Genomic DNA, 22,918 nt, shown 5'->3' on the forward strand with positions numbered 1-22,918 from the left:
GCGCGAACCGAGCTCGGGCCTGTGGATTTCCCGGCGAAAGAGGCAAACGAGGAGACGGATTTATGATCAAGCCTCTGTCACTGTCAAGCTGCTGAGACGTACTGGAATACGGGCGACGAAGACGGACCCGGTTTCCAACTGGAGCCGCCCGACACCTCATTTGGACCGGGTTCGCTGGGTCCGAACGGGCCGATTCGGAAATTCCAGTTATTTTTTCGGTTTTATCGTTCGCGGGCGGGCGGGCCTGAAGATTCCGGAGGCCCGATGCTGGACCCGATCCGACCCATCGGACCGCCCATTGATAGTTCTATTCTAGTGTCTCCAAGACCAAAGCAAAGCTCGTCCTCCTTCGCTTCGATCCCGGAAACGGAAGTCCGAATTCTCACCGGTGTCGAAGATCCGATCCCGTCGCCGTCGAAGATCCGATCGGCAATTAGCGTTTCCTCCCGTCGTTCTCCGATCGAAACCCTACCAAACATGCCTGTATCTTTCTCTCTCTCTCTCTCTCTCTCTCTCTCTCTCTCTCTCTCGCACTCTCGCTCTAGATTTGGATCTCCTTTGTCGAATGATTCGGAGGAATCGATTGTTTGTGTCCGTGGTGCAGTTCAGAGGAATGATGGAAGTCGAGCCGCCGAGCCCGATCAGGTACTTGATAGGAGCTGCGATCATGATGGCGGGAGTGGTGCTGCCCGTGGGCTACATGATGTTCCGCAACAAGCGCGCGCCTTCCTCCTCGTCTTCTTCGTCGTCGTACTCCAAGCAGACGTAGGTGTGCCTTCTCTGATCTATTTACTGTAACTCGGAAACAGCTGGCTTCTATCGATTGCTGCGCGGTCTCGACGGCGATCACGTGTCGATCTTTGAAGTTAATAGGTTGTCTGGGGATATTCATTGACGCTTGCTGCGTCTCCCGTTGATTTTGTTAGCGATTAGTCGTACATGAAGTGGACTTCTTTGAGAAAACACTAGTGAGGAATGTTTTTATGTTTCTCCTTAGTGCTGATGATCTGATTCTCAGTTATCAGCTGTTGCAGTTATTTTATACTATAGGAATTTACAGTAGCTAAGCCGGGAAATTGAAGTTCTAGGTTTTTTCTTGCCCTCTTATTTCGGCGGTTATGACAATGGATTTGCATGTGATCGCAATTCTTTGGCTCTCCACATTGTCAATTTTCACATCGTGTTTGGAATTCGTGGATGTTGGGATGCCTGGTGTTGTTGCTGTTGACTGCGGAGTGATGATTTGACATTATAGATTGAGGAAGGGAGGATCTACAAGATGTTTAGGGAGTTTGAATCTTAGGTGCCTCTACAGGGTCGACTAGTTTCGAAAGAAGCAAGTTAGAAGCCGTGTGTTGCAAATTGAACAAGTCGTCGAGGGTTTGATCTAGCAGCAATAACAGCCAATAGGAAGCACCGCTTACGAGGTTCATATACGTTGTTGTACTTTACTCTTTTGTTAAGCTTAGAGTTATGTTGAGAGAAGGTTTCAGTGCAAAGCTTCATTGGGAAGCTTCAAATTGAGATATTGAGTGAAACAGTGAGAGGAAAATAGAGTGTATTTGGGAGAGCATATGGTCAAAGTAGTTTGTGTTTGGTGAGAGTAATCTACTTATTTTGTATGGCGAGAGGGATCATTGTAATACGTTCATACTATTCTCAAATACATTGTGGTTGTTCGTCTATTATATAGTTCTCTTGTATCTCCACCACCACGCTTGCGCCGAGGTACCCAGCAAGTGGTATTCAAGTTGCGCTACAAACTTCACATCTGTTACATAAAGAACGGAAATGGAGGGAAATAGATAGACCGCTACTTTCTTCCTCCAACTTCTTTAGATTATGCACTGGAAGGATTGAAAGAGCATTGAAACTATTCAGTATGTTTGACATGCAATACTAAGGATCTTACTCTGCTCCTCCCCTTTATCCTGATGTAATACATAACAGCTGATGCGGATATCATTTCCTCTCTTTCTGGCTTGCTCTGTGTGTCTTTGTGATTAAAGACCTCATTCTATGATCAAATATTTAGTTGATAACCCCTCATATTGGTACATGCTGAAGTTGCTTTTCTGTATTTGCAGGAGCAAAGTGTTGATTTAGAGAGAATTTAATTCTTTGATTTGACGAGGCTTACTAAATCCAAAATAGATTAGAAGGAAGGCCTTCGGAGGCCTGCAAATTACAGTTGTAAATGCTTTGGAACTTCAATTCATCATACTGTTCTGAGTTTCGCTTCAAGTTTACGATAGTGAGTGAAGATGGTTTCTTCTGTGTTGTTACCCAGTTTTGATCGGTTTGCTACATTGATAAGTCCCATACCCTTTCTGTGCCTTGTTCCTTATGTATTCTTGCTCTGGAGAGCTCTTGGATGTCTTATAGGCTCAGTTTCCACTGTATCTGGGTGATACTTTACTGAATACCAGCGGCTTTGTCAGCAGAAGCTCACCTTTGCTTGGGAAGATGTATCATCAAATTGGTCTTAGCTGATAATAAGCATTTGAAATGGTCAGTTTGAATGCTTTTGACTTTTGAGTTCTCCCAAAGAAAGTGCATTGTGGTGTTTGAGAATTAGTCTAGCCAACCGGGAACTTTTGTCTCCTAAAGGTGTTTCTAGACTTCTTCCATGTTTCTTTTGGGGAAAAGATGCAAAAAGCGTCAGCAATGATAATTCTTGCATCTCGGCTGGTTATGTAGCGTCCGAACTTCACCTCGGCTTTCCTTTCACTTGACAGCATACCGTTGGAATGCTTTTGCCCAAGTGGTGACGGCTTTCCTTTCACTTGACAGCATACCGTTGGAATGCTTTTGCCCAAGTGGTGACGGATTGATCTATCTCCCAGGGGCAACCAGTTGATGGTCATTGCGTTCATGATGCTCATTTTGTCATCGTCACATTGGTGAATCACCTTAGAGATTCAGAAATGTCGGGATCGTATTGAAGCATGTCATATTACAAGTGTGTTTCTCCCTGGTCAGAAAAAAACCAAGTAGGCTGTAAAAGTATGGATCGAGGGAAGGGAAGGTGGTGAGACGAAGGAATGTCCTATGTGTCAGATTTGAAAAGTCTCGTGCTATAAACACCAGCGTCGACTATCGTGCATACAGAAATAGCTCCTGTTCATGTAAAATCACTAAATACCGAAAAATGTCGTGCCAAGAATAGCTGACCACTGTGAAATGCTTTTACACTAGCTGTAAATTAATTGCAGAGATTTGCAAAGAAGATGCTGCAAATTTTCAACTTCATGGTTGGCCATCAAGCAAGAAAAAATTGTCGCTTGTGAGTCGGAGCAATCTTAATAATACACGACGAGTGCTTGTATGGTCCTCCTTCAGCATGCAGGTCCTTCCTTCCACCTTCCTAGGGCTTGTCCTACACGAATCCTATCACCTTGTTTGATACAAAACCTAAAACCAGAGGGGTCATCATCTTCGGGTGATTCTGACATTGGAGCTTGAAAGATCAGAACCACTGTTGATCCCATGTTAAAGGCGGCCATCTGAAAAGTGGAAATGTGTACATAGTCAATATCGCCAAATTCACAAACTATACCTAGGATGATGGACATGCAAATTCATCTTTTCAATCACTCTCTAACATACAGAAAATGGTAGTAGCAAAGAATAAATGATACAAGCAAGAAAAGGTTCGAGATATTCCTAACCTCATCCCCTTTCTTGCACATGATTCCAACACCTTCAGGTTCATAAAACCGTTCTTTTGGAGGTTCTGACTGCAATAGTTTCTTCTTCGGCCGGTTTGTGCGAAGCTCAGGTTCAATATAAAGCTGCAATGTGCAAAGTTCTGCCAATGAGAGTTGGGCCAGGCATTGCCAACAGAACATATTTTAGCCAAATGCAGCCAATCATTTTCACAATACCCATTACTACATGAAGCATAATAAGGTTCCAGATCAGCAATTATCTATGTGGAGATATATTCCCATAGGCTTTATTCCCAGCAGAAAATGCATGCAGCAGACTTTTCGCAAACACAATCACTGCTGCAAAACTTTATTTTACCAATCGAGATATTCAAAGACTAAAAGCTTTTGCATGGAATTGTTCCTTGAGCTGTACTTTTATGCTAATCTCATGCCTAAATATATTCTTGCCTTTTCAAATGGGGAAGAGGAGGGAGGGTCTAAGCTATTAAGGTCATAATTTAGCCAACCTCAATCGATCCAATATTTGTCGCACCGATAGCAGCAAGTGCCATAAAACCTTCCTGCCAGAGACCTTCAAGAACAACCTGGAAACATGAAAAATCATGAACACGATTTTCTCATATCCATATCAAGGCAGAATAGATCACGGAAGCTTATTAACGAGAGAACACAAGATAATTCACTATCTAATGAGTTTTTCGGTTTGATACCATATCATTTAGAGCCAGGGCTTTTTCAGAAAAAAGGAAAGGAATACCAAGGTACACCCGATACAAGGAGACAGTAATGGGAGTGCATTTTTATATTACATTCACATAAACACATTAAAAAATTTCATGATAGTTAAAAACAATGCCTTTAAGCTGATATAAGCCACCAGTACCCCTTCTCTCTTTAAGTTTAGTGAAACCACACTGACACTTTGAATGTACAAAGGAACTTAAAAGGTACAAACGATCATAAACTATACATAACTACATTTTATAGCAATGTTGTAATTTCCAATCAGAATGTTCTGGCCTAAATTTTCGTGTTAAGTGTAGTTATTTCTAAACTACTTTCATGACTTTGATATGTCACAGGTAGTGAGACAAAACCCTAGTATCAAAGTTGTAGGGAGGCTTTGGCCAAAAAAACAGAAAAAGAAAAAAAGAGGTAACATGGTCCAACTTGGATCAGGAAAAAAACACAGGCCAAGCGGATCTTCATCCACACATATATAGGCCTACCTCTCTCCTTCCTTAACAACCACACAAAGCCACTGAACTACCACCGCCTCTCCCCCTCCCCCCCCCCCCCCCCAAAAAAATAAATAAATAAAAGAGGGATCAGAAAGAATCAAGCAATGCATATGTTTTTAAAAAGATGAGGTTTGCAGGATTCATCCCAAATTCTTTGATTTGTAGCATATAATACTCAGACTCTGTAGAATCCAGAATACTTGACCAGTCTATCCATTCGAATTAACAAAGAATGCTTTCCAAAAGGTTGACTGTCATCAATAATTTCAATTTTTGCACGCTCCTGTACATCCAACACTAAAGCACAGCTAACAGAATCGTTGCTTGCATTTCTGTTACTTATTACACGGTTTCCCGAACAGTTTCAGACAGTACACTATTCCCCGGTTCATCTACACTCCCAGCAAATCGACTATTCACATACAGACTTCACAGACATGTTGTCCAATAATAGTCTTGCCAACCCTTTTTTGATATGATTGACACTTTTGCAAATGGAAATTCTTTATAAGCAAATTATATTAACTTCCACCATGAATATCAAGAACCAGATAAAATTACCCTCTCATTCTCCACGTATAGGTTCCTTATTGTCCTCGTGGCACGTTCATTTAAAGGAAATAGGTGGCCTGGAAACAAAGACAGTTAATTAACAGTGTCTGCAATAGGTAAAGAACAAATATTACCAATCAAAAGAAGAATATTAGTAGTTACAAATATGGAGCTTCCAGCAATCATTGATGCATGTGTACATATCATACAGAAAACTGGCTGGAACCAACAATATCAACCCGAAAACCAAAGAGAATTAAGATACCTGAAAAATGTCGCCTAATTAGAATATTCCAATTAGCTGGTGAATGGATCCGATGATAATCTCCAGGTCTTAAGTAAATTACACAGTAAAAGAGGCCTGTCATAGGACTGCAATGAAGATTTCATTAAAAAAAGGTCAAATAAATACTCTCCTGATAGTGAGTTAAGAGAGACATACAACCAATCAAAATCAATATGACACAAGATCGATAAATGCAAGTCATCTAACTGAATACTAGAATCTAAGCCCGTTCAAGAAACCAACGGCCAATATTCATGTTCCATGCCATTCTCTTGAATCCCCATGCTCATCGGCAGCCATCAGATGAGCACTAGATGGAAGATGTATGTCAAGTCAATTTCAGCCCAAAAAAAGAGAAAAGATAAAGAAGAATTCCGATCCCACTTCACTCTCAAAACTTATTCCATGAACTGAATACAAGTCAGTACCACCAATTTGTTTTATTGAATCTCGAATCTTTCCCCTCCCCATCCCTCCTCGAAGGACATTAATTTTCACAAAAGTACGTGAAGAACTAAAGCACTTCATCAGTTCAATCGTGTAATCGTGTAATTTTTCAGATGAATTAACATGATTACCATGCTGACACAGGGTCCCTGATTTTCGGTGAGGCCAAAGACACTCTCCACCATGATTTCTTCCTTTCCTCTTTTGTGGGACTTTCCTTTTCAACTTCGTCTTCATTGATCTTCCCTCCAGCTACCATTGGTAGGAAAGAACTCGCACCGAGAAGAGCATAAACTGAGTACGAAAAACCTTTGACTTGCTCAATCATAGCCCCAGCAGCCTTCAACTCTCCGCATCGTAGAATAGTACCATCCACAGGACTGACCTATGAGTGAAGGGAGAAATTTAGACACGGTGACAAGTAACTGATGCACTGAAGATGCCAAACGGTTTGTATAGATAAAATGCTCAGGAAAAAGTTACCAGTTACCAGGCATTTTGGGTCTGGGTCAATTGGCCTTGAACCTTCTTTTAGGGCACGGACAAAAAATTCCTGTAAAGAAGAATACTCTTCAAGTGGCAATGCTGCTTCTTCTAAATCTGCAATAAAAATTGGTTTTAGTTTTTTTTGGTACACAAAGTCAGTTTTGCCCATTTAAGGACAACTTTAGGTAATATTCCTGCGAATCATCAAGAACCAGAGTAGCTACAGCTACAAGACCACGTACTAATCCATCGACAAAAAGTTTAAAATGGAATGCAGATAACCATATACTTGAATGGAATGCCCGTGCCCACGCTCTACACAGAGAAGGCCGCATCCATACAGGAACTTCCTGTGAAGATTTTCTTCAGTCAATTCATAAGTTGAAAAAGGTGTCTAAGTGGAAATTTGGAAGAACAGTTGCCTGTGGAGAACGGCATATAGAGAAGACAGACCAATATGAATACATGCTGAGAAGTCAAAAGTACCAAAGGCACAAAGGGAACAGAAAGGCAACGTCTATGTTTTTGGCTTGAGAGTAGGAGATGGTAATGTATAAAATTAAATTATCTACAGAACTGTTCTCCTTTCACCTTCTCATGTGATTAAAATAAAAAACGGCTCAAAGTCATTCTCCTTTTTTGCAGTAAAAACTGAAAGGGATTTAAGGCGTCATGGCGGCTCTTCAGAGCACCGTATCGGGCCAAAACCCAATCCAAATGACACTAGCCAAGTGTCCCAACTCCCAAGAACATAAAGATATTCTAGGAAATAAAAGCAAAGGATATGCTTGAATTCCTTACCACACTCGTCAGAATACCCCAAAATCTTGAAATGGATCTGAGAGGTAGTAACCTGAGAAATGTGGCCTAGAACAGACCGGGACAGAGAAGATTGTACAAAATTTAGATGTAAATATACACCCCCTTAATGAACCAATGACACGAGCCACCAAAGAAGTGAAAGCATAATAGATCGTCGGTGACTACATAATACATACCTTTACATCTGGATGGAATTCGTATTCAATTCCCTTTTCCCTTGCCTCTTCAACCTGTAACAAAGACACCACCACAAAAGAAAACTTGGCCGCATGTTTATGACAACCAAAGAAGGGCCTTTGCAAAGATATCTGAATACGCTAAATTCGGATGTATTCAAAATCTGTCAGGAGAACTACTTCCTTCAGACTAAGTTCATATGCTGTAACCACGACTTAAGAGCACAACTCAAAATTTTCCTCAACCACTGATAAGGTAATGAAGTTCGACTTCTTCCACTTTCAAGGCACTTGAAGAACAATAGTAACGAGAAAGAAGCTCCGTATAAGCACACGACATGAAATTAAGAGCCCACACCTTCTTATCGTCGTAGAGACGACGAGCGTGGAGTGCACCGAGCATGAGAAGAGTAGCGACCGTGGCACCAGGCACCAGATAAGAACTCCCTGCAACGTCACGCGACGACGGCAACCACCACCACCACCACCACCGTCACGAAGAACAACAGTAAGAACAAATAGAAGTAAAATGAGTGACAAGTGCTCGCGAGCATGAGCTCGGCGCACGAAACGTGCGGAGCGAAGCTCCTCGGACTGACCATCGGAGCCGGCGGCGCCGCCATTGGAGGACGCGCGGGCTTGCGCCGGGTCGCTCAGCTTCTTGGCGAAGAAGGAAGCGAGGCACCGGCGGCCTTGGTGCAGGCAACGCAATGGCTTCTGGTGAGGGAAGAGCAGAAGCTTGTGGGAGCTCCGGAATCGCATTGTCGCCGGAGATTCGCCGCGCAACTTGGGGAGACTTTCTCTGCTAAATTCGCTCCTCCGTCGTCGTCGGGCGAAACAGGACGGCCGCGAGAGCGAGGGGCTCCGCGATTTATTCGGGTCGGCCCCGCCGGCTCCGGATGGGAAAAAGGAAATCGGTTCATTTCTAAGACCCGAACCGGACTTCAATCCGGAACTAAACCGGATCGTATGAAATTTTCAGTTTAATAATAGGGATATGCAAAACGGACCACCCAAATCGGGAATCGCCCAAACCGGACCGGACCGGCTGGTTTGTTTTGATTCCCAGGAGTGTCAGTCCGGTTCCTAATTTCTAAAAGTGAAATTGGCGTTCGGTCCAATCGAACCGGATCGACTACATATATATTTTTTATTTCTTTAAAAAATTAGTAAAATATGAATTAAACCTAAGTGAAGTGCGTTTTTTGGTTCGTCTTTTCAATTTGATCATTCATGGTTGCGAAAGTTAGGATCTTTTTCTAAAAAAATAGTGGGAAACACGAAGATATAGCATCAAGTAGTGGGAAAATAAAATTGACAGGTTCCATTAGAGTAGATCAGACCATCGGCCGTGTCCGATTCCTGATTTCAAGACCAACTTGTCCGGTCCCCGATTCCCAATTTTGAGAACCAGTCCTCCTAGTCCAATTCCTGATTCCACTTTGGAACCGGAAATCGATCACCCATATTTAATAATCTAGTTGATTCATTTAACAATTATTTATCTGTTTAATATTGTTTATATAATGTTCATTCGAACCGGAGCATACATTAACATAAATAAACTTACTCGTAATAACGGCATCAATATAAATGCATTATAACAAAATCTTTTTGGAGGGGCTATCTTCAGGAGTGCCGCCTAAAATTGTAAATTGCGAGAATTGACCTCTCCTCGTTTCATGAAAATTTTTTTATGCTTTTTCAAAATAGCAAATTGTATATTCACTAATTTGTTGCCACTCATCTATATCCTCACTCTTCATTATTTCTACTATTCAATTGTAACCCATTTGTATTTAAGAAGTACCTTTTTTTTTAACATGGAAAAATAATTTTTAAAATTTTTCCTATATTAGTTCGTAGATAAAAGCATCTACTCTCTATATGCATCTCAGATTTAGGATTGCTTCTACGGTATATGATATTTTTTGGGGAAAATACCACCAAAAATCCCAAACTATGTCACTTGTGACAAATTTACCCTGAACATTTTTTTGTGACACGAAAAATCCCAAAATCAAGTCTCGTGGGAATCGACGAACTTTTTTGTGACACGAAAAACCCCAAATTATGATACTTGTGACAAATTTACTCGAATTTTTTTTTGTGACACGAAAAATCCCAAACTATGCCACTTGTAACATATTTACCCCATAATACTTTAGCCCATGGGCATTTTCGTCTTTTTCTTTTTCTATTTTTTTTCCTTTTTTTCTTTGTTTCTCTCTCTTCCCTCGCCATGTGCGGGCTAGCGGAGGCAAGCGCCGAGATGCAGCGAGCGACTTCGCCCGGCTCGGGCAAGGCTGCCCTCGCCCGCCCGGGCGAGGGCTACTCTCGCGACACCGGCGAGTCGCCCTCGTCGGATCGGTGAGGCGACCCTCGCCAGGGGCTCGGCTTCCCTCCGCCATGGCCGGCAGAGGGAAGAGAGAAGAAAAGACAAAAAAAGGAAAAAAAAAACAGAAAAAAGAAAAAGACGAAAATGCCCATGGGCCAAAGTATTGTGGGGTAAAAATGTCATAAGTGGCATAGTTTTGAGTTTTTCGTGTTACAAAAAAAGTTCAGGGTAAATTGTCACAAGTGTCATAGTTTGGGGTTTTTTGTGGTATTTTCCCTATTTTTTGTTACGTTCGTGAATTTGTATTTGTATAATAATGAACTATTTTGTACTTTGACAATTAAAAAAAATTAATTATAATTTTTACAACTAATAATCCGTTGAAATAATATTAAATTTATGTTAAAACGTTTCATCTTCCATTTTAATTAAAATTTGTTCGATAATCCACGTAATGCAGTGCGCGGGTAAATATCATGTAATGACATGATAAAATCTAAATAAATTACAGAAAATGAGGAAAAACAAAAAATAGACCGTTAAAAAGCAATCTTGCTAAACAAGACACACAGAGCACAGAGTTGGCGCGCCATTTTGCACTCTTCGCAAGCGAAGCTGCTCCCGTCGCTTCCGATCGAGAAGCCATGGAGGACGAAGAGAGATCGAGCATGGTGATCGGTCTCATCGAGAACAGAGCTAAGGAGGTCGGTCAGTCTTTCTACTCGATTCGCGCCACCTCTCGTTTCTTCATGTAAAATGCAATGGAGGATCGATGAAATCGCGGCCATGGCTACGCCGTACGGACGCGCCGGCCGGCGAGGTCCGCTCTCGGTTTACCGGAACACGTATCGGTTAGTGTCCGACGATCGCCGGACGGTGAGGTTAGATCGGAGAACTGAAGCTACTGCTTCGGTACTCTACGTCTCTCTCGATGACGATCGGAAATAGAGCGTGAAAGGTGTGAAATGTTCTTTCGGTAGGGATAACAGAAAGCTGGTCGCAAACGTAAGAAGGTTGGAGTACTGCTTGTGAACTGGTCAGGTTTGTTGTTCCGAGTCGAGAGATGCTTATCCAGGCTTTTTGATTGTTTAATCGATGGCTGGAGTCGGCGGTATGCGGTTTTTAATGATCTCTGTTGATGACTCCTGAGGAGACATTGTGCTTCATGGATTCGACTACTTTAAAGTCAAGAGGATTGTGATGCGAAGTTCTAGTTAGGTAGTTTAAATTGAAATGCTTGTATGGCGTGTCGCCTCTTCAATTTTGCGCAACTGCATCGAGTGTTGATATACCGGCTTATGTAAGAATAGTTTGCTTGGGGCTTAAACTAGTCTTGGGTGGTCATGTTATCCTGCTCACTTGCTGTTGGTTGTCGTTGTGAACTTGCCGTTGTTTCTAATTGTAAGCACTCGCTCTCTGCACAGGTCGGGGTTGCTGCTTTTGATCTAAGATCTGCTGCGTTGCATCTTTCACAGTATATCGAGACTAGTAGTTCGTATCAAAACACGAAGACTTTGATGCAATTCTACGACCCGGTGGTGATTATAGTTTTGCCAAATAAGCTTGCACCTGATGGCATGGTCGGAGTGTCCGAGCTTGTGGATAGGTTTTATCCTTCAGTTAGGAAGGTAAAGTGGCGGATATGGCTTTGCCACTATATTTCCTTTTGACTCTACTTTTTGAGAAGATATATTGTGTTGGCTTTTGCAGGTTGTGATGGCCCGTGGATGCTTTGATGACACTAAGGTTAAGATCGATGGCCTGTCTTCTAAAGTGATACAATAACATAAAGTGGCACTAACACTGTACATTTTTCTGTGGGATTATTCCCCCAAAATTCGATGCTCCAGGGAGCTATGCTGGTTAAAAACTTAGCAGCAAAGGAGCCATCGGCACTTGGTCTGGATTCATACTATAAGCAATATTATCTCTGCCTGGCTGCTGCAGCAGCTACAATCAAATGGTATTCCTAAAGCAAGTGCATTACCTGTATGCTTGTCCAAGAATCTGTTGTGTCTTTGTTGCAGTAGATCTACAACTAGATCTTTCTCCCTTTACATAAGAGGTGAAATCTTGATGATCCCCTTGACCATAATCAGATGTACCATCCTGTGAAAGAATTTTTCTCTAATCGAGGCAAACAGAAGACATAACTAAGTTGTCACTGATAGGTTATAAGTTGGGCAGAATAATGTGTTCAACTGTGATGGATTTGTAAGAGAACTTTAAATGGCACCAAAATTCAGTTTTATACCTCCAAAGATTGATCTTCTTGATAGTTGACTGCTTTGTTGTGATAAGACCCATTGAGATGTTGATCCGTGGATATTTTCCTTCAGTATTTGGCTAGTAAGACTTACTATGTTTTACCATTATTTTCATTTTTTTCTCTGAAGTATAGATCTAGATGCTAAACGCATGTAGCTTTCTTTAGAACCAAATTAAAACAGTCTCAACCTCAAAAAGCAAGGCAATTTGATCCAAAAGATCAATTATTCATCTCGTTGAGTTCCTTAAAAGTTAGAACAGTCATGTCAGTATAGCCTCCTTTTAATTGCTTAATCTGACTATAATCGGCTCTTTGACTATGTTATCCTAGGACTTCAGAGTGTAAAGATTTCTACCAGGCAATTTCTTGATAACTGCATTCAAACAAGTAACTTATTCATTGTATTGAGCAGGACCGAAGCAGAGAAAGGCGTGATAGTAACCAACCACTCTCTGCCGGTATCTCTTCTCACTATATGGAAAGTTCTATATAGAGTTTGCCATAATGACTAGACACCATTCTAACAGTAACTCATTAACCCCTAAGATGTCAGTTTGTCTTTCAAGGCCACATTGCTGATAGCTATCAATTTATAATCTATCTACAGCATTCTCTGTGCTCTTATTGTCATCCCTTATCCTCAGATGTTTTGAGAAATCTGCTTCTATGGTTCAACCTGCTTTTCTTAGTCTGATTCTTTAGTCAAATTACTAATTCAAACAGTTGAGTGTCATTAGACAGTATCAGTCCTTTGACCAGGAATGTACATTTATGAGCATATACTGCTCAACCAGCCTCTTTTGTCATGCAAATTCCCAAATTTACTCGAGAAACTTGACTTTTCCAGGTAACTTTTAATGGATCCTTTGATCACATGAATATTGACGCTACTAGGTATTATTCCTCTAATAATGAATTCATGTTTAGTCTATCTGTGATTTCTTTATTTAGGAAGAATCTCATTTCAAAATTAGCATTTTGATACAATAGCTATTTTTCATACTTCTTCCAGCTAATACAGGAATGAAATGACTTTTTCATGGTCACATTTCATTTCTTTGAATAAGTTCTGCTGTTTTTATGTGATGGCAGCGTCCAAAATTTGGAAATTATCGATCCATTCCATTCTTCCCTCTGGGGCACAGCCAACAAAAAGAGAAGCTTGTTTCATATGCTAAAGACAACGAAGACTATTGGAGGGTATGTGTATCACCACATCTGATGCTGCAGATATTGCTCTTAGCAATCACAAAAATATAAAAACTTGGTGCCTTCTGAGGCTTCATCTTCACTGTGGGAGTGAGGAGGTGGTGCAGTTGCGAAGTGTGGCTAATGGTGTGAAATTTTGAAAGTACATAATTGAAAACAAGCAGGAATGTGGACATTATGAACATGGATGTCACTAATGCATTTCTTTTGTAAATCTGGTTCCAGAATAGCTCAGACTTTACACTACTGTAACATTGCGATGAACTTTTATCCAGGACTAGACTTCTCCGGGCCAACCTGCTGCAGCCATTGAAAGATATTGAAACTATTAATGCTCGTCTCGATTGCTTGGTTAGTCTTTAATTTTTTTCTTAAGGTCACTCTGGCACTGTTTGCTAGCTGGATAATTGGACAAACCGGCACATTCAATTATAAATCTGCATTCATTTCTCTTAAGATGATCTCCTTCTGAATGTTTTATTCTGCATTTTTTACTTTCATTCTCCATAATTTCTTTGTGAAATTAAAATCATATTACTATCTGCATAATGCATTGTGTCTTGATCTCTGCAGGATGAACTAATGAGCAATGAGCAGCTGTTTTTTGGACTCTCTCAGGTCCTGCGTAAGTTCCCAAAAGAGACTGGTGAGTGCAAAATTTGTAGCCACAAATTGAACTAGAAAGATAAAAGATAGAACTAAGGGCTTGCAGATAGCATTTTTTTTTTTGGGTTCACTTACATGTGGGTCATCTGCTGTCTTCAATCAGATAGGATACTATGTCACTTTTGTTTCAAGCCGAAGAAGGTTACAAGCGGAAGTCTGGGCTTTGATCATGCTAGAAAAAGCCAACTGTTGATATCAAGCATTATTTTGCTGAAAACTGCTTTGGATGCTTTGCCTTTACTCTCCATGGTAATATGATTTTGTACTTTTCCATTTTTCACTGAATTCAAACAATTATCTTTTGTTATTGCATGAATCCAGGTTCTAAAACAAGCCAAAAGTTCTCTCCTGGTGAACGTTCACAAATCTGTATGTGAGAACCAGAAGTATGCTGCAATTAGAAAGAGGTAAGTACCATCTACTGATCATATATTTCTAGCAATGCCTGCAGATATTAAGTAGAGACAAAGACTGCTTAGGCCAGTTTATCTGTAGCTCTCCCATTCTCAAGAAGACATTCATATTAGTTAGATACATAGGATCCTGATTAACTGTGCCCTGTGTGTGCATTTGCCTCTGTGGACTTCTTGTATCAATGTCTTTCACATATTTCATTAAGAAGATTGATCCTTTTCAGAATGGGGGAAGTGATATCATGTTCTCATAATGCTCTGGCTTCGAATTTTTACGAAGAAGCTTCATCCTTTTCAGGATAGGGGAGGTGATTGATGAAGATGTGCTTCATGCAAGGGTTCCTTTTGTTGCCCGCACACAGCAGTGCTTTGCTGTCAAGACTGGAATAGATGGCTTGTTGGATATTGCAAGGAGATCATTTTGTGACACAAGTGAAGGTTCTCTGTTTTCTACCTACATTCCTCTCTGTCGATTTCTTTTTTGATGTGCCCTAGATATCTGAAAAAGGAGACCACTGTTGACAGCAATACATAACCTAGCAACTAAGTATCGTGAAGAATTTAAACTGCCAAATTTAAAACTCCCTTTCAACAATAGACAAGGCTTTTACTTCAGTATTCCACAGAAGGATATTCAAGGAAAGCTTCCTAGCAAGTTCATACAGGTTATGGTTTATCTTATTGTCTTTTCTTGGAAACATGACCTCCAATTTTATCTGAAATCTTTCTCTTCTTGATTATATCAAATCAGGTCGTAAAGCACGGGAACAACATTCATTGCTCCACTCTCGAACTTGCTTCGGTTAGTAAATAACCAAAAGCTTATACTTGTACTTTATTCTGGTATGATACTTTTGATTGTGTTTTAGGTGGGGTTTGTCAGAGATCATCATACCATATGATCTTCCTATGCCTCATTTTTTATGAAGGGTCGTCCGGGGCATGTATTAACCATACTCAACATTGAAACATTTTTATCTCCAATGACCTAATTACGCATGACGCTAGAAGCACAACGCATTGAAAATAACAAATTTTGCTGAATTGGGTGTTTGACAAATGCCCTGGGGGCACTTGTTAACAAAGTCTGTTTATCAATAGGCTTTTTGGCTTTAGACATTGTAATTTGCACATTGTGTGGTTTAGCAACTGACTGGCAGTCAACGCTGAGGCATGAAAACCCTACAGGTAGTAGGGCCACAATAAATGGCAATGCAAATAAGTGCTGTTGTGCTCACATAAATCGCCACCACAAGTTACACATTGACATGGAGGAGAAGACACAAAAGATTCTGTAGCGAGAATGATTTCATTACAATGTAGTCATCCAGTGGAAGAACCCATTAGAGATGAAATGACATGATAATCTGATAGACCTTAAAATTCGAAGAAACAAAACCAGTGAAAGAATTTTGGATGTTTTCATATGGAGTCATTGAACAAGCTTCGCAAGTTGGGAGGAAGGGGACACAGATAAGCTCGAACTTGGACCTGCGTAATTATACAAGCATGGTGTTCTCAAGAACTCAGCTTTAGCATTTGCATCAAGATGAAAGTATTACTAGCAGATCTAAAAAGTGACTGACGCTACATGATTAACAGAAACGAATTGCCTCAGTCTCTTTCATTTCAACACAATCGAGTGTTAATTAAAGACATACCAATTGTTCTTTTCAAGAGAGATTTGTCTTAATAAATGAATGAGACATACCAGAAGTTATAAGTTTTCCTTCAGCAATCTCTTGCAATCATTCTTCAACAGGAAATTAAGGAGAAGATTTGCAAATTAATGGAAATGCCCCTTACGGGAGTAAACTGTTTCTTGTGCATCTGCAGTTTGCTAACATTTTCTAAGAACCCTCATAGATTGGAGTTGGCAATATCCATAGTGGATTGTGTTATATGTAATGATAAATGTGTGAGTCGAGATAACATGCTGGAGAGGGAGTCAATTTGAAGTATGTTAAATCATATGCCGGTAAAGATTTAAATCTTGTCTCTACCAAACGTTCCTCAAGCCTCCAGCAAATGATCTTCAAGCTTATCCTCAATGAACTGTAAGATGAGGATATTAAGAGACATCTTAGTGGAAGAAGTTTCTTGTTGATATGTGACATAGTATGGAATCAACCATTGATGACAAAACCCGTATCATGTACGAAATATAAAGAAATTTTCAGTGTTATCACTCTGTGGACATTGAGGGTGTTTCATCATTTGTTCTCTTGTGTCAGCAGCAGGGTTGACGTCAGTTACCAATTGGTTCGCTTTGTTCATTGCATTTCCATTTACTATGCATTAAGTCGCGGAAACTAACTTTTTTCTTCTAATGGCATGATCTTGCAGCTGAATATGCGGAATAAGTCTGCTGCAGCTGAATGCTTCATACGAACTGAAATATGCCTGGAAGGTTCTTGATAGAATCAAGTTATATAATTAATTTTTGTCATAAGCTTCAGATATTTATTGTCAAGAAGCTTTGTTTTCATTGCTATTGTTTCATGTGCTTCACTCCCTATCTCAACACCACAACATTTTGGTTTTAAATGCCAACTAGCTCTAAATCTATGTAAATTTGGACCTTTTTGATGCTATCAACAGAAACATGACCTGCTTTATTGTCACATTTTGTGGCAAATTTTTTCATTGAGCCGTATTTTTTCCGCTATCATTTGCATAAGAAATTTGGGACTTTGATTTTTAATAAAATGAAAGTTGAGTTAACCTCGCCATTAAATGGGATGTGTGTCTAGTGCTTATCTTTCTCAAATTATTTCTACTTGACAATCACACTTTTAAAAATCTCTATTTTTTATGTTTCATATCATGAGCATTATCTTGTATAGAGCTACATTCTTCTGTAAGCCCCTAAGAGTATCTTTGATGTTTATGCAGAGCTTTTAGATGCCATACGGGAGAATGTTTCTGTGCTTACACTACTTGCAGAAGTTTTGTGCCTTTTAGACATGATTGTTAATTCATTTGCCCATAGCATATCTACTAAACCTGTTGATCGGTACTCTAGGCCACAATTTACAGGTAACTTCATGCACTGAATGTAACAACTAGATATACTAATCTGGTTGAAGCAGCTGGAAAATTGTTGACTGTGGTCACTTAACTGACAGAAAATGGTCCCTTGGCTGTAGATGCAGGAAGACACCCTATCCTGGAAAGCATACACAATGATTTTGTTGTATGTTAGTTTTTTTTTTTTTGAGGCATGACATTTGGTTATTTTTCTTTCTTTTACCGGTTGTACTCGGGGAATATATGCAAGGTTTTGGTTCCATTATCCTCTTCAAGCTATGCAGAGTTAATTAAACATTATCTATCTTATCTCTGGGCAGTCTAATAGTATCTTCCTTTCAGAGGCATCAAATATGGTGATTGTCACGGGTCCTAACATGTAAGAAACTCTCAACACAGTAACTCTGCTCTTTCATTCTAAAGGTTGTTTGTTCAAGCTATCCTATAGAGCTTCCCTTTACCGACCTTTTATTTAGAAGAAAATGCATTCTCCTACCATATTTTTGGATCTAGAAGCTACAGTCATATCTCTGCTAGGGCCCAACTTTGTAGGTCATGTCCGCTAGAATGTGTAAACGCAGATTCAAATTTGCTCTTTGGCATTAGAAAGAATTTTAGCCATCTAGGTGCAAAATCAAAGTAGGTTGGTTCATAAGATCAGATCGCTATTCATGAACGCCTATAATCATTGGCACTGACGTTATGTGTTTATCATTTTTCGGAGATATCCCTCTTAGAAGTTGCACTACACATATAAGTTTACAAGCCTAGCTCTGTAACTCACATGGCCTTAAGTACCCTTGCATGTACTAGTCTGAGGGCTATAGAAGATGTATCACCAAGCTGAAGTGCTTAAATCATGTAAACTCCAAGTACTCTTTCTAAAAGAGAAGGTAAGGTGAATGAATGAGGATTTGAGTCGAGGGAGGATGTCGGATCCTAAAGGAGCTCGTCTGACAGGCAATTCTACCAACTCTAGGCATGTAAAGAAATTTCAGCATGAAAGAATAGCCAAGTTTTATGCAAACTGACATAAGGGTTTAAGCATATTGTCGTGATATCTGAGCAACCTTAATGGAACACGTATAGACCATAAGCCTGTCAATTACAATTGTGAGTACAAATGTAACCATAGGCATCTCTTGCTATCTTCATGTGATTTTGATTTCCTGGGATCTGATTGCTATTTGTTTCCTGCTTTAAGATATAAGGGGGTAAACCAGGCAAGGTGTCTGGATAAAATGTTCGAGACACTATATATAAGTACTTGGAACTTGATCAAGCACTGCATTTTTCAGGAGTGGGAAGAGTACTTATCTTCAGCAAGTGTGCCTGATCATAATTCTTGCTCAGATTGGTTGCTATGTTCCTGCTCGTTTCTCAACTATAAAAGTCGTCGACCGTATATTCACTAGAATGGGTTCAATGGATAATTTGGAATCAAACTCTAGTACGGTATGTTTCAGTTCATTCAGATGATGTCTCTATAATGGTATGAACCAATCAGGCGCTGTGTGAAAAAACCTTCTCTGTAAATGGCTGCTTTTATCAAAAGTAGGTAAAATTTCAATCTAGTTTGATTATTTTGCAAGACAAAAATCTGTTACGCGTGGCTCTAGGGGTGGCAATTTTAGATACGACATGATTAACTAAGAGAAACCCAACTTTGACATGATATGAACAAGATTACAAAAGTGAAACGACTTGGCATGTTTACTTGTTTTATTAAAGTGATGCCCACATTAATCATACTGGACATAATTGAAGTTATTTCAATGACGACATGACATGATATGAAATGTGACACGATCACAATGACACAACACTCAATACCCCTAATTTCTTAGAGAAGTGGAATAGAATATATTATTTGATTTACTAATAAAATATGCAACAGAAAATATTCTACTAGAATTTGTTCTCAATATTTTACAATAGAATGGCTCCATTTTCAGAAAAACGTGAACTGCTACCATGTTTGCCTAAACTTGTGTTGTCCCTGATTGTTTGATGTGGCTTTTAAATGTTAATTTGAGTCCGTGCCTGCCTGAGAAAGGGGCTGTTAGAACCATTGTCTAGCCCTTCTGGATGTACTTAAGTATCCCATGATATGGCATGAATAGACATTTGATGCACGCCACTAGTACCTTCATCCAGGATGCAACATTAAAATATTACAAGTAGCCTATCTGGTTGGGTTTAGTTTCTTATGTCCATTAACTTAATTTAACATTACAGCTTTCAAAACAACCTCGTTTGTATGATCCATGTAAGATGTATAAAGTTAATCTTCCATGGAGAATGGCTGGCTCCTGTACAAGTTGTTGCTCGGTCCCCACATCATGTTAATGATTTTAAAGGCATTTTCAAGATAGAGTAAAAATTTTTACTTTGTTATATGTTCTGGTGGGAGAGAAACCAGGACAGAAGGATTGTGCTTTAGTACTTGCAGCAAAAGGAGAAGGGAGATAATATGTTACTGTATAATTTTTTGCCGTGAAAAATTGCACGAAAGCATCAACAAGCTGCTCATTTTACTATCTTAGAATAGAAATCTTTCTTACTTTAGTGGAAAGCATCATATTCTCAGTAAGTTCTGTTATTGCAGTTCATGACAGAGATGAAAGAGACTGCTTTTATTATGCAGAATCTCTCTCAAAGGTGATCTCATATTACTGTCGACGTTCATTTTGCTGCTCTTTTTTTCCCCATTTCCATATGATATGTTCAGGTGGGATTGTTGGTAGGAGTCTTATCATCATGGACGAACTTGGGAGGGCGACATCTTCATCTGATGGATTGGCCATTGCATGGAGCTGCTGTGAGTTTCTCCTATCAGTAAAAGCGTAAGCCTCAGAACTTTTCGGGGTAGCTATTTAAGGTTGCAAAGAAGATTTTTGATGGATGTCTACACTAAGTATTCACTTTCTCGGAGCCATTTTCATATTGTGGACTGTTCTTATGCTGTCTCTTCCACCTTTCATTGTCGAAGTGTGTATCTCTGTTTTTCAAAACTTGAAGTTTGATGTGCCTGGCTAGCACGTGTAAGCATCGTTTTATTGCGAAAGCACATTGAGATGGGTGACCGTACCTTAATCAGCTGACACCAGTAATTTTTGAATTTGCTGTAGAGATAATGAAAATACTCGTTCAATTTTTCGGATAAGCATCAGAGAACCAAGGAGTAAAAACTGTGCATCATAGGATGCCAATGGCCAAGTATAAATCACTGTTTCCGGATTGTTCCATATAAAACCCCTTAGTTGGGTTTTCTGAAATTAATGAGCCTATGATGCATGCTTACTCTGAATTTAGACAGATTCTGATTTTCAGTGATACTTTCCATGTTCTCCTGACGGAAAGAAAAAAGGATGACCACAGCTTTTCCGCTGAAACATGTCCTTCATTTCTCAGGTATACAATATTTGCTACTCACATGGAGAACCTGTCGGAATTAGCAACCATCTATCCAAATGTGAAAGTTCTGCATTTTCATGTTGACATAAATAGCAATCGCTTAGATTTCAAGGTGATATTTAAATCTACTCGAGGCTTGTTTGTTAAGTTAACATTAGATTAGCCAACTCCTTTACCTTTTTTCTTGGGCTAGTTTCAACTCAAGGATGGTCCGCGACGTGTACCGCACTATGGCCTTCTGTTAGCAGAAGTGGCAGGGCTACCAAGATCCGTGATTGATACAGCCAGAGGCATCACATCCAGGATCACACAAACGGTTCTTCAACTGATCTTCTTATTCATCATTGAAGTTGATTAGTCTTAATAAAATCTAGCCATTAGCATTCATTAGCAGTGGCTGGCCGTATCCCCATGGTTCGGTTTCACTGAAATTTTTCCCCGAGGAAATGAAAGTTGCCCTATTCTTTGCCTTGTATGTGGTTTGTAACGACTTTTACCTCTGTTTTTTATTTCATACTGGGATTGAAGTACTTATATATAAATAAAATGTTCAGGAACTGAAGAGAATGGAAGTGAACTATGAGCAATACAATGCTCTCCAGGTGGTGTACCGTGTAGCTCAGCGCTTGATATGCCTGAAGTACTCCAGTCAGGATGAGGCATCAATCAGGCAAGCACTGCAAAATCTCAAGGAAAGTTACCTACAGGGAAGAGTATAGTTTCTTGATAAGTCCGGAGACAGAGGACTTTCCAGTTGAGCTTGTTCGATTCATGGCATCCCTCAATTATGGAAGGTTTGCCGCTGTAAGCCCATGTTCTGCCTCATCCAGATATACTCTTTCACTCCACACGAGTTGCTTTCTGGTTTACTTTATCACGAGCATCTCTCTATTCATGTATTTTTCGAGGTACTAAAGTTGGATATGGTTTCCAATCAATTGACGTCGCAGAGGTGAGTTGGATTGGTAATCTTAGACAGGTTCCAGAGGAGGAGGACTGACCTAGTCCCGGCCTAGTCTCGATGTATCTTGATTATAGCCTAAACCCGTCCCAAACAGACATCAAGTTTTGAAAGTGAAACCTTAGACTTGACTCATTTATGCATACAGAATCTTCAAAAGCTTCCCGATTATGATCTCACACATACTGTTAGTCGAATAAATTGATTCTTTCATAAACACAAAACGAATTATGAACTATCCCAACTACCTAACAGCAAGCTTCACAACATTTTATTGCTGCACATGACAATGCCAAGACCCCAAGCCCGACGGGTGATACTCCATAATCACCCCTGCTGCAAAGAGCACGGTCTCGACCTACCGAAAAACTGAAAACTAATACTGATCTTGCGCGAGTAATGTTATTCACAGCCTACATACGCTGGATTGATCAAGGATCTCTGCTTAAAGGTGATGTGACAACCTTAATTGGTCGTCTTTTGACTTGACTATATCAACTGACTCCGTTAGATCGTGCGTAAAATGTTGGACAAAACTCGAGCATGATGCTAGTTGCTTTTCATAAGATCTTACCTAACTATAAAATCGTCGCGACTTGCCTACAATAGATGTTGAGGTCACCCGACTCCCATGTAGATTTTAACTCAGTACTGGTGGTCTTCGTATTCAAGACTTCACCATACTACACTTTCCTTTGGCAACTTGCTTATGTAAGTCGAGCAAAGTCTCGCTCAAAACAAACCTCCGACCCACCAGAGGACGAAAAACGAAAATCGGCTCCCGTTTGGGAGAGACTCGTTTCTATTAGGATGAAAGACAATTCCACGAGATGTGAAGCCGACCAACTAAGACTATCACCAACAGCTACAATCACACAATCCAAGTAATAAGGGAGGATTCGAATCGAGTACGCCAACATTTACGGGGAAA

The 22,918-nt window shown here is 40.0% G+C and overlaps 3 protein-coding genes across 4 annotated transcripts; 2 read left to right on the forward strand and 1 right to left on the reverse strand.

Moving 5' to 3' along the window:
* The first annotated feature begins 249 nt into the window (after positions 1-249).
* On the forward strand, positions 250-2,289 carry LOC115686464 (uncharacterized). Its single transcript, XM_030611769.2, has 3 exons — positions 250-483; positions 605-765; positions 2,088-2,289. The coding sequence occupies exons 1-3, from the start codon at positions 265-267 to the stop codon at positions 2,104-2,106; spliced, it is 399 nt and encodes a 132-aa protein (XP_030467629.1). The 5' UTR covers positions 250-264; the 3' UTR covers positions 2,107-2,289.
* A 743-nt stretch (positions 2,290-3,032) lies between these two features.
* On the reverse strand, positions 3,033-8,570 carry LOC115686463 (phosphatidylserine decarboxylase proenzyme 1, mitochondrial). The gene is made up of 12 exons (XM_056304691.1): positions 8,284-8,570; positions 8,043-8,131; positions 7,685-7,738; positions 7,488-7,553; positions 6,976-7,036; positions 6,691-6,800; positions 6,332-6,585; positions 5,733-5,839; positions 5,477-5,544; positions 4,181-4,258; positions 3,672-3,794; positions 3,033-3,506 (listed from the first exon to the last, which is right to left on the reverse strand). Exons 1-12 carry the CDS (start codon positions 8,444-8,446, stop codon positions 3,339-3,341), a joined length of 1,341 nt encoding a protein of 446 aa, XP_056160666.1. The 5' UTR covers positions 8,447-8,570; the 3' UTR covers positions 3,033-3,338.
* Positions 8,571-10,610: 2,040 nt separating this feature from the next.
* LOC115686460 (DNA mismatch repair protein MSH4) lies at positions 10,611-22,046 on the forward strand. 2 transcript variants are annotated; one of them, XM_030611760.2, is made up of 24 exons: positions 10,611-10,726; positions 11,447-11,650; positions 11,733-11,768; positions 11,873-11,985; positions 12,704-12,749; positions 13,139-13,185; positions 13,384-13,491; positions 13,776-13,851; positions 14,074-14,146; positions 14,270-14,415; positions 14,488-14,573; positions 14,878-15,017; positions 15,105-15,244; positions 15,331-15,381; positions 16,926-16,989; positions 17,475-17,618; positions 17,708-17,775; positions 17,930-17,988; positions 18,908-19,064; positions 20,218-20,270; positions 20,357-20,455; positions 21,024-21,138; positions 21,220-21,342; positions 21,581-22,046. In XM_030611760.2, exons 1-24 carry the CDS (start codon positions 10,667-10,669, stop codon positions 21,743-21,745), a joined length of 2,373 nt encoding a protein of 790 aa, XP_030467620.1. In that variant the 5' UTR covers positions 10,611-10,666; the 3' UTR covers positions 21,746-22,046. The 2 variants fall into 2 exon arrangements, 1 of the variants encoding a protein (XP_030467620.1); XR_008814784.1 differs by lacking the exons at positions 20,218-20,270; positions 21,581-22,046 and having other exon boundaries at positions 20,341-20,455; positions 21,220-21,247.
* The last annotated feature ends 872 nt before the right edge of the window (positions 22,047-22,918 follow it).

The sequence above is a fragment of the Syzygium oleosum genome, unplaced genomic scaffold, assembly GCF_021117445.2.
Source record: "Syzygium oleosum isolate NSW1041296 unplaced genomic scaffold, Sole_v2.1 Sole_v2.32, whole genome shotgun sequence".
Taxonomy (NCBI): Eukaryota; Viridiplantae; Streptophyta; class Magnoliopsida; order Myrtales; family Myrtaceae; genus Syzygium; species Syzygium oleosum.